The sequence below is a fragment of the Parambassis ranga genome, chromosome 12 (genome assembly GCF_900634625.1).
Source record: "Parambassis ranga chromosome 12, fParRan2.1, whole genome shotgun sequence".
In the NCBI taxonomy this organism is placed as follows: Eukaryota; Metazoa; Chordata; class Actinopteri; family Ambassidae; genus Parambassis; species Parambassis ranga.
Window position 1 is genome coordinate 15,263,862 of NC_041032.1, and position 14,107 is coordinate 15,277,968.

General features: G+C 47.6%; 2 protein-coding genes across 4 annotated transcripts in view; one reads left to right on the top strand and one right to left on the bottom strand.

Annotated features, from left to right (window-relative positions):
- Positions 1–3,097: 3,097 nt before the first annotated feature.
- On the top strand, positions 3,098–5,892 carry LOC114443524 (proteinase-activated receptor 3). The gene is made up of 2 exons (XM_028417633.1): positions 3,098–3,222; positions 4,326–5,892. Exons 1-2 carry the CDS (start codon positions 3,159–3,161, stop codon positions 5,345–5,347), a joined length of 1,086 nt encoding a protein of 361 aa, XP_028273434.1. The 5' UTR covers positions 3,098–3,158; the 3' UTR covers positions 5,348–5,892.
- Positions 5,893–8,115: 2,223 nt separating this feature from the next.
- The window catches only part of LOC114443599 (synaptic vesicle glycoprotein 2C-like), a 39,299-nt gene continuing 33,307 nt past the window's right edge, over positions 8,116–14,107 (bottom strand). For 2 of the 3 annotated variants that reach the window (XM_028417790.1, XM_028417789.1), the window contains exons 5-13: positions 13,761–13,894; positions 13,217–13,306; positions 13,016–13,126; positions 12,842–12,930; positions 12,530–12,694; positions 11,592–11,725; positions 10,819–11,022; positions 10,540–10,699; positions 9,264–9,447 (exon numbers count right to left, since the gene is read on the bottom strand). In XM_028417790.1, coding sequence (XP_028273591.1) covers positions 9,264–9,447; positions 10,540–10,699; positions 10,819–11,022; positions 11,592–11,725; positions 12,530–12,694; positions 12,842–12,930; positions 13,016–13,126; positions 13,217–13,306; positions 13,761–13,894 — 1,271 coding nt within the window. Of the gene's footprint in view, positions 9,448–10,539; positions 10,700–10,818; positions 11,023–11,591; positions 11,726–12,529; positions 12,695–12,841; positions 12,931–13,015; positions 13,127–13,216; positions 13,307–13,760; positions 13,895–14,107 lie in introns of all 3 variants that reach the window. The other variant, XM_028417791.1, reaches the window with a different exon arrangement.

A 14,107-nucleotide genomic window follows, 5' to 3' on the forward strand; every position in this document is an offset into this window, starting at 1 on the left:
AGAGAAAGATGTGTGTGTGTGTGGGAGGCGGAGGGCCAGGACACAGGGTGTGAACGCTCTGACTCATTCATCCAGGGGAGACCCTCCACTGGGACTCGGAGTCTGAGCTCACAGACCGAGCGGCTGGACCCGTTTCCTCAAAGTCAGCTGCTTCTGATTGTGATTTCATTTTTAACGCTGACACAGAAGATAAACATCACCACTTGTCTGATTTCATGGCACATAGCAGATGATTGTATCGATGCTACTCCTGACTTAGCTTAGCATAAACAATGGAAACAGTTTATCACATGTTCTGACTTGCTTACAGGAATCAAGATGGCTTCTCGCCATCGCTTCTCATCTTCAAATGAAGTGCTAACAGACGTTTTCCAACAAATAAGCCATGACGTATGTAAACATGTCCTGAAGCATCACCTCTTTCAACCAGCTACATGCTAATCTGTGTTAGCGAGCTAGTTTTTGACAAACTAGGCCTCAAACACAGACTGACCCCACGGACTGTGACCAATCAGAGGAGCCATACATGAAGAACGAGACCATGTGTAGGTCCACAGAGGAAGAGCGGAGCGACCTCTGACCTCTTCACAAAGAGGTAACTACATGATCTGCTGTTAACACACCATAAAAACATGGTGGCGTGAGATGATGTGCAGCTGGACGGGGTGTGTAAAGCAGAGGTCATGCTGCTCCTGAAATAACACCAGCTCTGAGGAGGAGGAAGAGGAGGAGGAGGAGGAGGAAAGATACAGCCTGTGTGAGATCACAGTGGACTCGGTGGGCAAAGGGAGGCAGAAGAACTCACTTCCTGTTGTTTCTGAAGACAAAAAAATGAACGTTTTTTTAGTCCTCTGGACTCGGTTGTCTCATCAGGACAGGACCTCACATATTAATGAAGGATAAAAGAGGGGGAGAAGTGTTTAGACCGGCGGACAGACCTCACACCCCTCATGACCTCATCAGACCTGCTGCTTTGTTGTGGTGGGACGGAGAAAGTGATGTGAAAGTCTGGACGTCTGCAGAGTGTGTAAATATACAACAAGCAGAACAGAAACAGGAAGTGTGTGTGTGTGTGTGGCTCACACCGAAGTCTGCGCATGGCCGAGAAGAAACGACACCACAGTCCGCTCGCGGAGAGATGTGGGAACCACAAACACACGCTTTCCCACAAAAATACACACACGTGTGACGTTCACGTGACAACAACAAGAAGACACAGACACACACACACACAGGTCAAGAGAAGAGCTGACTGGATGTAAGTGGTTTTATCCAACATGGAGGAGGCGGTGGGGTTTATGGGCTGTGCTGCAGCCAGCCACCAGGGGGCGATCCACACGTTTAGACCTCACTTTTAAAGAGATGAGGCAGTTCAGGTAAAAAAGGTGACTTCGCTCCGAGTGGCTCCAGACTTCATGTGGAGACAGAAAGGAGGCCGATAACCCAAAGAACACGCTTCATGCTGTCAGACACGGCGGAGGCAGCTTGATGCTGTGAGGATGGAGCTGTGGATGCTGTCAGGGAGGAAGAAGACTGTCTGAGAGAAACCCTGAAGCAGTCTGCAGTCAGACTGGGTCTGGGTTCATGCCAGGAGATCTGGAGATCTGGAGATTCAGCAAAGAAGAATGGAGCAGGATTCCTAGTGTGTTCTTCTGAATCGTGTTTTTGTGGGATATTCAGAGGCGCTGACTGACATGTCAGCACCACCTTCAGCAGGAATTAACATTTGCTGCTCTGAAAACACATCAGAGAATAAATAATAATAATAATAATAATAATACATCAAACTTACATAGCGCTTTTTAGGACACTCAAAGACGCTTTACAGACATACAATGGACGCACAGGGACAAACAAACAGCTGGAGTGGGAGTAATTAGGGGAAATCCAGTTTGAACAGTGAGTGAAATCACACATCAGAGGAATAAGACGTGAGGCTCATCACATATTAAATATGATTCACTTCTGTACATGAAGGAAACAGGAAACAAGCAGCGTTAGCATGAAGAGAACACGACGCAGCTTTAGCACTGTTAGCAGCGTTAGCACCGTTAGCCTCACATTTCCTCCACTAACATACATTTAAGACGCTTCCTGAGTTTTACACTACAGAATGTTTGCGTAACTACTGTACACAGAAAATTACAGGAAACCGTCCAAAGAGGCAGATTATCAGCACCATCTGTGACGGGGGTCCAGGAAAAGCATCACAACTGTGTCTGAAGGGGGGAGGAAGAGGGGAGGAAGGGGGGAGGAAGGGAGGAGGGTAAGATCTAATGATTATTTAGAGTTTTATAAACAAAATGTACATCAAGTGTTTTAAACCAAATTGTAGGTTTTTAGAGAGACATGTCGCCCTCTTGTGGTGGAATGTGGCAGCTCATTCTTTTTCTCATAAAATCATCACAAACAACATCAGACAAAACAGTGAACACGTCTCCGTATGTATGCAGAGTTTGTGTCGTGCTGCAGGAACGAGAAGCCGCAGGAAGCAGATGAGAGGCGGCGTTAGAAGACAGGAAGGATGTGCATCACTGTGGCCGCGGCCTGGAGTGTGTGTGTGTGTGTGTGTGTGTGTGTGTGTGTGTGCAGAGCAGAGGGCCTTCTCTGGACCTGATCCCCGGCTGACTCATCTGAGTCCTGCGTGGGCTTGAGTGTGAGGTCAAACACAGCACATCTGTGATCAGCTGGAAGTCTGAGCTCAGAGACAAGAACAAGCTGGTCAGCTGAGGAAGAAGAATTTTTAATGACGTGAAAAACCTCACAGAAGGAGGCCCAACAAAAGTCTTCATGTTGAGACAAGCTTATCATTTCCAGGCATGCGTTTCCTAACAGAGACCACTCTGTGTGTGTGTCTGTGTGTGTGTGAACTAAAACTGCGCCTGAAGGCATCACACAGGGCTGAAAGTGTCAAAATCAGGTTGTGAAAATCTTTTCACCCACATATAGATAAAAGCACATCTGAATCCCCAGAGGAGGGGTGTGTGTGTGTGTGTGTGTGTGTGTGTGTGTGTGTGTGTGTGTTGCAGATGTTTCCAGTGTGACACTCGGGGAGGTATTTCCGACTCGACCACGCCCACAGAGACATCACATTTGAAGAGCAGTGACAGAGCGAAGCTGCACTCAGACAGAAGTGAGAGCGTCCGTCAGCATCACACATGGAGGAGCTGCTCTTTTCCTGTGTGTGTGTGCTGTGTGTGAGCAGCTCGCTGCAGCAACAAGGTGAGAAGCCTCTGTTTTATTTACTGTGTTTGTGAGGACCATTCGGAACGTGTGTGTGTGTGTGTGTGTGTGTGTGTGTACAGGCCTGAATGTGTCATTATGACAGATGTTCTGAATTAATTCATAGAAAATACATTCATACACTGAAAACTATTTTTCAAAGAAAAAAGTTAAGTATTATATAATACAATATAATCTTACTTATTTAGAATTATTCAAATGAAAAACGTCAAATATTTAGTTTAACTATCAACATACAGCCAGCTGACTACTTCCATCCTGGTGTTGCACTGACAGGCAGGGAGACGACCTTATAGCCGCAGTTCGTCTTCCTGCTTCCTCCACTTACGAACCATCGATTCATTGATGCCGAATTCCCTCGCAGCTGCTCTATTTCCCTTTGCAACCGCAAAACTGATCGCCTGCAGCTTGAATTGCGCGTCGTAAGCAAGTCTCTTCACTGGTGCCGTCGTCGGGGGTCCGTAGTTGTAGTTGTTCAGCTGATTGGTGAATTGCTGCCAGCGTACGTAGTTTACGTATCACGTCCCCGTGTCTGGTACTCAACCCATACACAAGGCGCACCGCATTATAAGGCGCACGGCCGACTTTTGAGAAATTTTTAGACTTCTAGGTGCGCCTTATAGTCGTGAAAATACGGTAATCATTAGCAGAGTAGCTAGCTGCTAACAACCAAAGGCTACACAATTCACAACAAAGTGAACTACAAACCTTTGGCTGTGTGGCAAAGCTAGCTCGCTAATAAACAAACTTTGTTTGTCACTGTTTCTGAACAGTAATATCTACTTGAATGTTGGTAAACTTTCAAACATTTAAGAACTACAAACGTTTGGTATGTGTGAAAGCCTGAATGTTGGTAAACTTAGAAATAGAATAGAATAGAAATTCAACGTAACTTTTTTTTAGCTAGCTTGTTAGCTATTTTATACATTGTATAATGTATATTATTATTTTATTGTATTACATGTTGTGATGAGTGTGTCTAGTGGTTTTCAAAATAAAAGCCTCAGACCATCAGAGTGGGTTAAATATGTTCAGGACTGTGGACCAACACGTTATAAATGTAGTTTTGTTGTGTTTTCTAGTTTCTGTTAAAGAAGTGGAACCAAACCCCAGAATATTTTCGGGACACCCCATCACCGAGACCCCACCCATAAATGGGACGCCTGCGTCATCTCCGAGGCTGAACCTACACTGGGACGGCACTGCGGGCTACCTCAGTGGCGCCCTCAGCACCCTGGTCATCCCCGTTATTTACCTGTTGGTGGTCACCGTCGGGATCCCGGCCAACATCGCCATCCTGTCCCTGCTGGTGACCAAAATCAGAAAGGTGTCCTCCTCCATCCTGTACTGCAGCCTGGCCGTCTCAGACCTCCTCCTCCTCCTCTCCCTCCTCTTCAAGGCTCACTACCATCTCCATGGAAACCACTGGGTGCTCGGAGAGACCGCCTGCCGGGTGGTCACGGCCTGTTTCTATGGCAACCTGTACTGCTCGGCCCTGACTCTGGGTTGCATCAGCATCAAGCGCTACCTGGCTGCGGTGCACCCCTTCATGTACAAAGGTTTGCCCAAGAGGACGTGCACGGTGTGCGCCAGCCTGGCCGTGTGGGGGGTATTCGGCACCGCCGTCCTCCCCGAGCTCCTGGTCCGTCAGACCTACTGGGTCCCCGAGCTGAACATCACCACCTGCCATGATGTGCTGCCCGCAGACCAGGACTCCCACAGGTTCCTGCTCTACTACACCCTGGTCCTGAACGTCCTGTGCCTCCTGGCGCCCCTGCTGGTCTCGGCCGTGTGCTTCACCAAGGTCATCAGAGAGCTCAGCGCGTCACACTACGACTGGGCCATGTACATAAAGAGCAGCTCGCTGGTGTTCGCCATCTTCCTGCTGTGCTTCCTGCCTGCAGGAGTCCTGCACTTCCTGCACTACGTGCACCTGTTTGTGGGCGGGACAGAGGGTCTGTACGTCTACTTCAACGTGGCGGTGTGTCTGTGCTGCCTGCACGCCTGCCTGGACCCTTTCCTGTACCTCTGCATGTCCAGGTCTACAGGCCGACGGCTGCGCGTCCTGACTTTCAAAGGGAAGACGCTCAGCTTATCGGTCTGAGGAGGAATCCTGCGTGTTGCAGCAGGTCACCTCAGTCTGAGGAGGAAAACATTCTCTTTGGCTGGAATCCAAACAGAAAATCAGATTAGGTACAAGTTTTTTAACCCTTACTGTCACTGCTTAAAGCTTTAAATGACTTTAAAGAAACAGATCTTAAAACCTGCACATCAGCCAAATACTCACTGATGTTTGGTCATGTGACTGCTGGTCACATGTGAGTCCGTCATGGCTTCCTGGGTGCACAGAGGGGGGCAGAATTTATTGTTTTTTTACGGTATCTTGGGAACATGAATGGTTTATTTTTTGCGATTTGGCCATTAAAGATTGTTTAACATGATGCATTCAAGGACCAGCAGAAAGTGTGTGATATTTTAGTTCATTTCTTTAAAGAAAACGTGGGGTTCTGAGGATTATCAATGATTATTATTAACTTTATTTTTGTATGAGAGAGAAAATATGTGTGTGAAGAAAAATGTGTAAATGTTTTCATATTAATTTCATTTTAACTTTTAAAGTTTGGGAAGATGACATCATCTCATATAAAGTCATGCTGTCTGGCTGTCATTAAACTCATGTCGACCTCCCAGAGGACGGCTTGCTTCCTCCAGTGACTCCTCTGAGTGTTTCCTGTCAGCTGATTGACACGTTTATTCAGAGCTCCTTATTTATAGACAGCAGACGTGTTCCTGATAACATCACAAACAGAAACAGCGCGGCTAGAATAGAAACATTATTTTAGAAACTTTAAACTGCGTCAAACAGCAGTTCTGGTACTTTCCGTCGTACCCATCCCGTCACATGGTCCACGATGCTGAACGTAGCGACGCGCTGTGGTCACTATCTTTACTTTGGTTTGAGTCTCGGTTGCCACGGTGACAGCTCTCTACAATACGACCATGAGTTCATTACATTAAGACCTAAAAGGTCACATAATTATAGGCGCGAGCTTCCTGTGTCCACGCTAACCCGCTCCAGCTCTGTGACCGTGATGGCGTCCACGTGGCGGCGGCCACTGAAAATGGCTTCTCAGAGACGGCTCCCCATTAACCCAGCGAGGGAAGATAACACTGCTGTAAAGATTGACATTATAATATGGTTGTCTATGGGGATTGCATTTGGCGCCTCTTGTGGCCGCTCAAAGAACTGCAGTTTTTACCAGTTTCTTCATATTTCATATTTCGGAGTGACTCACTGAAGAGTCATGAAACCCCATCACTGCCTGTGTGAGCTGCTCATACAGGAGGAGTTAATTCTGTATAAATGGCGCCATCTGCTGGTAAAAAAGTGTAAAAAGCAACAGAGAGCAGCACGGCTGTTCAAATGACACTCTTTATTCAACACGTTTACACTGCGAGCCTTTTCTTATCAAAATAAATCAGGTAGGAGTTCTACACACAGCTCCACAGCAGAGCGCCTCATCACAGGTCAACTCAGAACAACCAACAGCTGCTCACGACGACTCTGACGACACATACATTCACCTTAGACCCGGGAAGTCCAGCGCACATGGAGGAAGCACACACGACAGAGTAACAAACATGCAGGAGACGGCTGTGTGCGGGCGCAGGGTTCAGAGGAGCAGACGGAGAGAAAGCACCAAACACAGGAAAAGCTGCGGTTCATTCATAAAAAAGACCTCTGAAGAGAAAGCTGATGAGACACGGTACAGGTCGGTTATTTTACAAATGCGTTGTAGCAGCAAGAGTTCCATTCAGAAGAGGTTCAAAAGAGTCTGCTCACCCAAAGCACAAAAAAAAGAAGGTTCTCTCGTGCCACCCTGGGAAGAACTGTAAATACGCATTTCGAACACATGGGGGCGCCACACAGCTTTCTTCTCGATTGTTCTGATACTGGTGACTGAAAATGAGCAATAATCGAGAATCTGCTGGATGTTTGTGTGTAGTGCTACTTAGCGACTGCTAACATGCTACGCTAAATGTGTTTGTGATTCTTGCGTTAGCATACTCTGCAAACTTTTATGTTTTTTTTTAGAGTAGTGCTGTTTTAAGGCAACAACTGACTGGCTAATCTACTTAGCTAACGCTAGCTGCTGCGTTTTACAGACGGTCACATTTGGCGATGTAGCCAACATGGCTGCCACTGATCGTGATGATGATGTCCATTGAAGGACCAGTGTACTCATACATCAACAGCAAAAGTAAAGTAAAACAGACAATGTACATGTCAACACTGTGAGCATGCTGAAGTGTCCATCATTGTTTTTTTGTAATTTGGGTGAACTGACCCTTTACACATGGCTTTATATTTCAGTTTATCACATGAATCAAATATATTTTGTCTCCTTGGTAACATGAAGAAAGAAAATACTGGAGGAGATACACACTCATCACACATTCATGCATACATACACACTCTGGAGTGTTAAGAGGACGCAAAATAAAGCAGGACAGAGCAGCAAAGCTGAGAGAGAGAGAGAGAGGGAGGGAGAGAGAGGGGGGGAGGGAGAGGGAGAGAGAGGCACGATATCCCAGAAAGGCCTCGAGTTTTGGAGGAGCAGCAGCGAACAGGCAGCAGGAGGTAAACAGAGACACCATGAGGAGAGAAACAACAAACAGAGCGAAGCCCTTCATGGTGAGCTCAGAGAGAGAGAGAGGGAGAGAGGGAGAGAGAGAGAGAGAGAGAGAGAGGGGGAGAGAGACAGAGAGAGAGAGAGGGGGAGAGAGAGGGAGGAAGAGAGAGAGGGGGAGAGAGAGGGAGGAAGAGAGAGAGAGGGGGGGGAGAGAGGGGGTGAGAGACAGAGAGAGAGAGAGAGGGGGGAGAGAGAGAGAGAGAGAGAGAGAGGGGGGAGAGAGAGGGAGGAAGAGAGAGAGAGAGAGAGAGAGAGGAAGCATTCAGACACAAAGGTTCAATCCCAAAAATCTCGGACTGTAAAAAGCAGAAAATGTAAACTTCTTCTCACGTTAGAAATGTAGCTGCTGAAGTTCGGACTAAACTACGACGTCGTTATTGATTTTTTTTCTATGGCCTTATCATTCGTGCACAATGCAGCAAAAGGCTTAAAAATCATCAACCTGTGGTGGAACAGCTGCAGCAAAAACAAACACACTTTATTAACCCCTTCATTCTGTGGCTGAGCTGAATGAGGAGGTTTGATGGAATGATGCTACTCTCTGACCTACGTCTGTCTGTGGGCTTAGCCTGATGAAGCTGAGGGGAACGCTAGCCTGGCCCCGCCCTAATCCGTCGACCCGTGGAGCTCACAGATTAACAGTTTCATCTGACACAACACAGCCTGGTTCTTCTGCTCGGACGTCACATCATAAAGTTTGGTGACCGACAGATAGTGGTACAAAGTGTCATTGATGCTCACTGGCAGGCTAAATGCTAACTACTAGCTTGACATAGCTAGTACAGACCTTCAGCAGCTTGTTAGCAGCTTCAGTTGTGAGTAGTGTTAAAACCTAAATGTGTCATGACGGACTTCTGTTTTTGGACAGAATAAATCAAACATGTTAATTGATGAGCTTTAGAGGTACGTGCAGCTAAATCTTAAATTAGCATCTAGCCCAGCTAGCTGTTTCCCTCAGCTTCAGGCTAAGCGGCTGCTAGCTGTAGCTTTGGATGTCAAAGCTTCGCTGTGGGAAGGTTGTTGGAAGTCCAAGCCTTTTGCAGCTTTTGCACATGCATTAGTGTTGCATGTGTGAATCAGATACTGAGCTGTGGATTTACAGGGTTGGGTTTTTACCTCCATCTTGTTTCTCCCTGCTCTGATATTGAACCTGCTCCGTACACCCACAGCTCCGTTAAACTGCGTTTCATTTCATTTACCAGGTATTTACCTCAAACATCAGAACAGCTGTAGAATGAGGACAGCTGTCATGATCATAATCACCACCGGGACGTCATTCAGCACACTCAGTAAATACCTGGTAAACGTCACACACCGCTCTCAGGTCTACATGAGGACGTTGGCCCGTGTGTCTGGCAGTCGGAGCCCCACCAGCCCGCCGCCAACCAGCACGGCCGACGCCAGCAGGATGGGAATGGCCTTGGTGATGCCAACCAGCGAGCCAAAAATGAGGTTTCCCAGCACCGCCGCCAGCTTACACATGGCGTTACAGAAGCCGAAGCCTGTGCCCCTGCAGACACACAAAACAGAGGAGGAGGAGGAGGAGGAAGGTTAGGATGTCTGCTGTATTTACTGTATGTCTCAATTACTGTTTATTGTTATTCTGTCCTTGTTCTATGGACGAGAATATGAGGCTGAACTTCCTGAATGTCACCTTCTGGAAACCTTATCACAGCCACAAAGACCCCGTTCACACTAAGGAAATCCATCTGGCTAGAGGGGGTTTCAGGCTGTATCTGGATATATCTGGATTGATTTCAGTCCACCTCTTAGGCCCCGTTCACACTGGAGAAAGTCATTCCAGCTAGAGTAGGATTGAGCCCAGACAGCCTTTAAGCTGGATGCGTTCAGACCTATTTTCAAATCTGGCTAGCACACACTTGTGTCCGCACTCAATCCGGCTTCATCCAGCGTGTTTGATGTCCTCCAAACCACTAGGTGGCGCCTCGTAATATACAGAGTCCGTTCAGGTGGCGGTAGGACCGCGTGTGCGCTTGCGTCGTGCGTTTTTTTGTCCCGTGTAGCGACCCGTGAACCAGAAGTAGCATAAGTAGATACTGCCGGATTCGAGGTGTTCACACTCGATGAAAAAAACATCTGGATAGGCCCGAATCCCGCTTTAGCCAGATTTTTTTCTCCAGTGTGAACGGGGTATTAGAGGTGGATCTAGCTGGATTGGCTTACATCTGGCTCAGGTCTGAACACAAATGCAGCTAGCGAGTCCTGCTAGAGACGTGATACTTCCGGTTCATGGGGCCAGTGTCCGGGTCGCGTACAAAAGCCGTATGTAAACAACCGTCGAACTACGACAGCTTTGCCCCGAGTTTATTTCCACATGGCTACAAAGGAATAAACTGCTTTTTGAACCAGAAAAAACAAAAGAATGAGCGACATGAGACAAAAAAAATGCTACCTAGCGCTGCCTGAACGGACTCTGTATATTATGAGGCGCCACCTAGTGGTTTGGAGGACAACAAACAAGCCGAGTTAACCCGGACTCTAGCTGGACTGACTTTCTCCAGTGTGAACGGGGCCAAAGTCAGTCTGAGGTGAGACATTTAGGAGCAGTAGGTGAACATGACGCTGTGAGTGCAGCTCTCACCTCCTGTCTGTCGGGTACAGCTCGGTGGTGACCACATCCAGCGAGTTCCAAGCGGAGATGCTGAGGCCGTTGTAGAGACACAGCATGAAGATCATCATCGACTCACTGGTGCCGAACCAGAGGAAGAAGCAGCTGATGCCCGACAGCACCATGGAGCCTCCTGCGGGACCAAAAATAACCCGGTTCAGAGGTCGCCGACGTCACATCACAACAAGGTATGACATTTAAAAGGAGTCGGAGCAGGTCCTCCCGGGGTCGGGCGGGGACGTCACGTCTTACCTAACATGCTGAGGCGTCCGATTTTGTCCATCAGGAGGGCAGAGACGATGTTTCCGGGCAGCACGGCCAGCGTTCCCAGGAAGTTGACGAAATAGACCCAGTAGGCGCTGTAATCGTCGTCGAAGGTCATCTGACAGCCCGTCTTGTTGTGGTGGAAGGAGCTGTTGATCACCCTGGAGTTGGTTAGCTTAGCATCATCGATATCTGTAAATGACAGAGAGCTCACACTGAGTTTAGAGGCTCCTCCTCCTCCTCCTCCTCCATCCTCTGTGATCCAGAGGCACATAGCTGGGGGCAAAGAGACTTCATTTCCCATGGGGCCTTCGCAGCCAAAATGGCGTGCCCTCACTGTTTCCATGTTCAGCTCTTTCCTGAGTGCTGGAGGGAGGCGTTCGCTCCCACAGGGTCTGATTCAGCCTCTCCTTCCTGCTCCTGATTGGACTGCACTTTTTATTTTTTTGTGTGGATGCTGACGCTGAGGTTCTCATTTATTTATCAAAACTAAAACTAAATCTTTTGCTATGAATTAACCAGCTTTCAGTACAAAAGGAGTCTGAGTGTGGCTCCTCTCTTTGTTAAAAGGCCGTCTGCACAGAGAGCAGCAGGGTTAGGCAGTAATTTAACGGCATGAAGTGAAGCCATAAACGCTCAGAGGCATTCTCTCTCTCTCCTCCGAAGGCCTGAAGCTCGGACATCAGACGTGAAATGAACTGCCACTGAGTGAGACGTTATGTGTGAGGCGGCGCCTGCGGGGAAATACTCGAACGACTCACCCGTGTTGTAGAAGAAGGAGTCCACGAAGGTGCAGTTTTTAAAGAAGGAGCCGACGGAGGAGACGTCCTCGAAATAGCAATTGAGGAAAGACGAGTCGATGAATGTGACCGACTTAAACTTCATGCTGATGAACCTGGAGGGAGAGGTGGCAGATCAGGAGCAGGATTAGTGTGTTTCTAAGCGATGCGCACACACCTGAGAGATCAATCAGATGATGAATCAGATGATCGGATGTTTCAACATAAGTTTCCTCATAAGTGTCCATTAAACTGCAGCATGGTTAATAGATCACCTGTGGGTGGCGCCATTGTTGTGAAAACTACTTCACAGTGAGCTCGGGTTATTTTCACAACATCAGTGGCGTTTCTTTGCATCTTTTTGAAGAAGTAGAGATAAAAAAAATCTCAGTTTTCTAAAAGGGATCGACCAACATCGCCCAGCTTTAGTTCCCTTAGTGCACTGAAGACCCAGACCCACACACACTGTGTGTCTTCAGCACCAGGAGGGAGACAAGAGCGGTCGGTGGCTTTAATGTTGTGGCTGCTTTTACTGAAGTTGTCTGTTTTCAGTCATGTGACAGAGCATCCTGTCCTCTCCTCAGCGCCTCCAACATGACAGGACTTACTGTCCGTTATCCGTGCGATCGGCTGCGTGTTGCTGTGTCATGATCTAATCTGTTAATAAACACTCAGAGAATGAAGAACAACAAAAGCAGCCCGTCACCGTGTCGTCTCTCTGGCCTTTGTGTAAGTGCGAATCATAACGAGGAGGAGTGTGTGTGAGTGTGTGTGTGTGACAGATAACACTTCTAATTTCCTGCCGTTGCTGCAGATAACGGAGGCAGGATTAATATTACCTGCAGCGCTGCCGTCCCACCACAGGACGCTGCGACCACCACACGGAGGCTCACAGAGGTCTGTTTTAACTCACGGTGTACCTGTCGTTCAGGAAGAGCCCGTTTCTGTGGATCTGGTTCTCCAGCGTGAAGTTGAAGGTGAAGTCTTCGATGCGCTCGTTGTTGTGGATCTTCACCCTGGAGGCGTACTCGTCAGCCTGAAGGTGCTTGATGACGTCCGGGAACCAGACAGACAGGCCGTAGTACCTGCACAGAGCAACACACAAATACACTTAGAAATGAAATCTAATTTCATCTGCTGAATCCTGACTGTAGAAACATCTTCATTTATTGTGATTTAAACGTGTAATAATCCCACAGAGGAGTGTGGACGAGCTGGAGGCGACCTCTTACCCGAACGACAGAGTAAACCAGACTGCAGCCAGTTTGATTGTGTTGTCCTTCACTGGGTAGTTGAAACATTTCATAAAAGTCAACCAAATCTATTAAAAAAGGAAATAAGATGAATTAAAACCATAAAAAAATCACCATGAAACAAACTCAGGATGAGAGAAGAGAGCTTCCTACTCCTCTGAGCTCGGCCTTGATCTTGAAGAGGACCTTGAGCACCGGGTTGGCTGACTCATTCTGCATCTCCACCAGCTCGTCCAGCTGCTTGGGGATCTTTATCCTGTTCACCTGCAGGGGGAGACACTGATCTGTCACCTGCTGACAGCACTGCAGCACAGCAGGACGGCCGGCGGTGTGTGTGTGTGTGTGTGTACTCACAGTGAAGACTCGCTCGGGCTCTCCGCGGGCGCGCATGTTGGTGTCGTGGATGTGTTTGAGCACCATCCAGGCCTCGTCGTGTTTACCCATCTACAAGATCAACATATTGATCATACTCTTTATTTATTTGTACTTAGTACAACTTTTACTGCAGTTTTTTTTCAAGCCTACAACTGTCTGAATTTTGTCCTGTTTCCAGAACCTGTCTTCTAAACCTCTGAACTACAGTCACTGTGAGCTGCAGACAAACGTTTGCTGAATTATAGTCATGTGACTGCTGGTTGCAGGTGAATCAATCATGGCTTCCTAGTTGCGTTAAAAAATATAGAATTTTTCATTTTTTACAGAATCTTGTTAGTTTAACCGCTGTATTTGTAACATTTTAATGATTTTCAAGCTACCCAACACAAAATACGATGCATTTAAGGACAATTGGAAATCTCATTATTCAAGCAGTGATGGTGTAGTGTTTAGTCATTTAAATATTGGGCTTAAAGGGTTAAAAGAAAGCTGCTGTATTCATTTTTTTTTTTTTTTTTTTTACCTCCAGGTAGAAGCGAGGGCTCTCGGGCATAAACGTGAGCGCGACCACTGCAGAGACGCACGGCAGCGCACACACCACCACGAACACTCGCCAGCTGTGGAACTGGTAGGCCGAGCCCATGCTGAAGCTCCAGCCTGCACAGAGAGAGAGAGCACGGATCAATGCTGAGGCGCAGCGTCACGACCTGCTGTAGGTCTGAGCGTTGCGATGTTTCTCCGCCATGACTGGGTTAAATTCATTAACCTGCAGGTCAACAGCGTCCCCTCTGCTGCTGCTGCTGCACACTGTGCATGTGCACTTCACTGACTCCTCACTTCATTATTAGATTCTATTTTTAAAGGAGATTT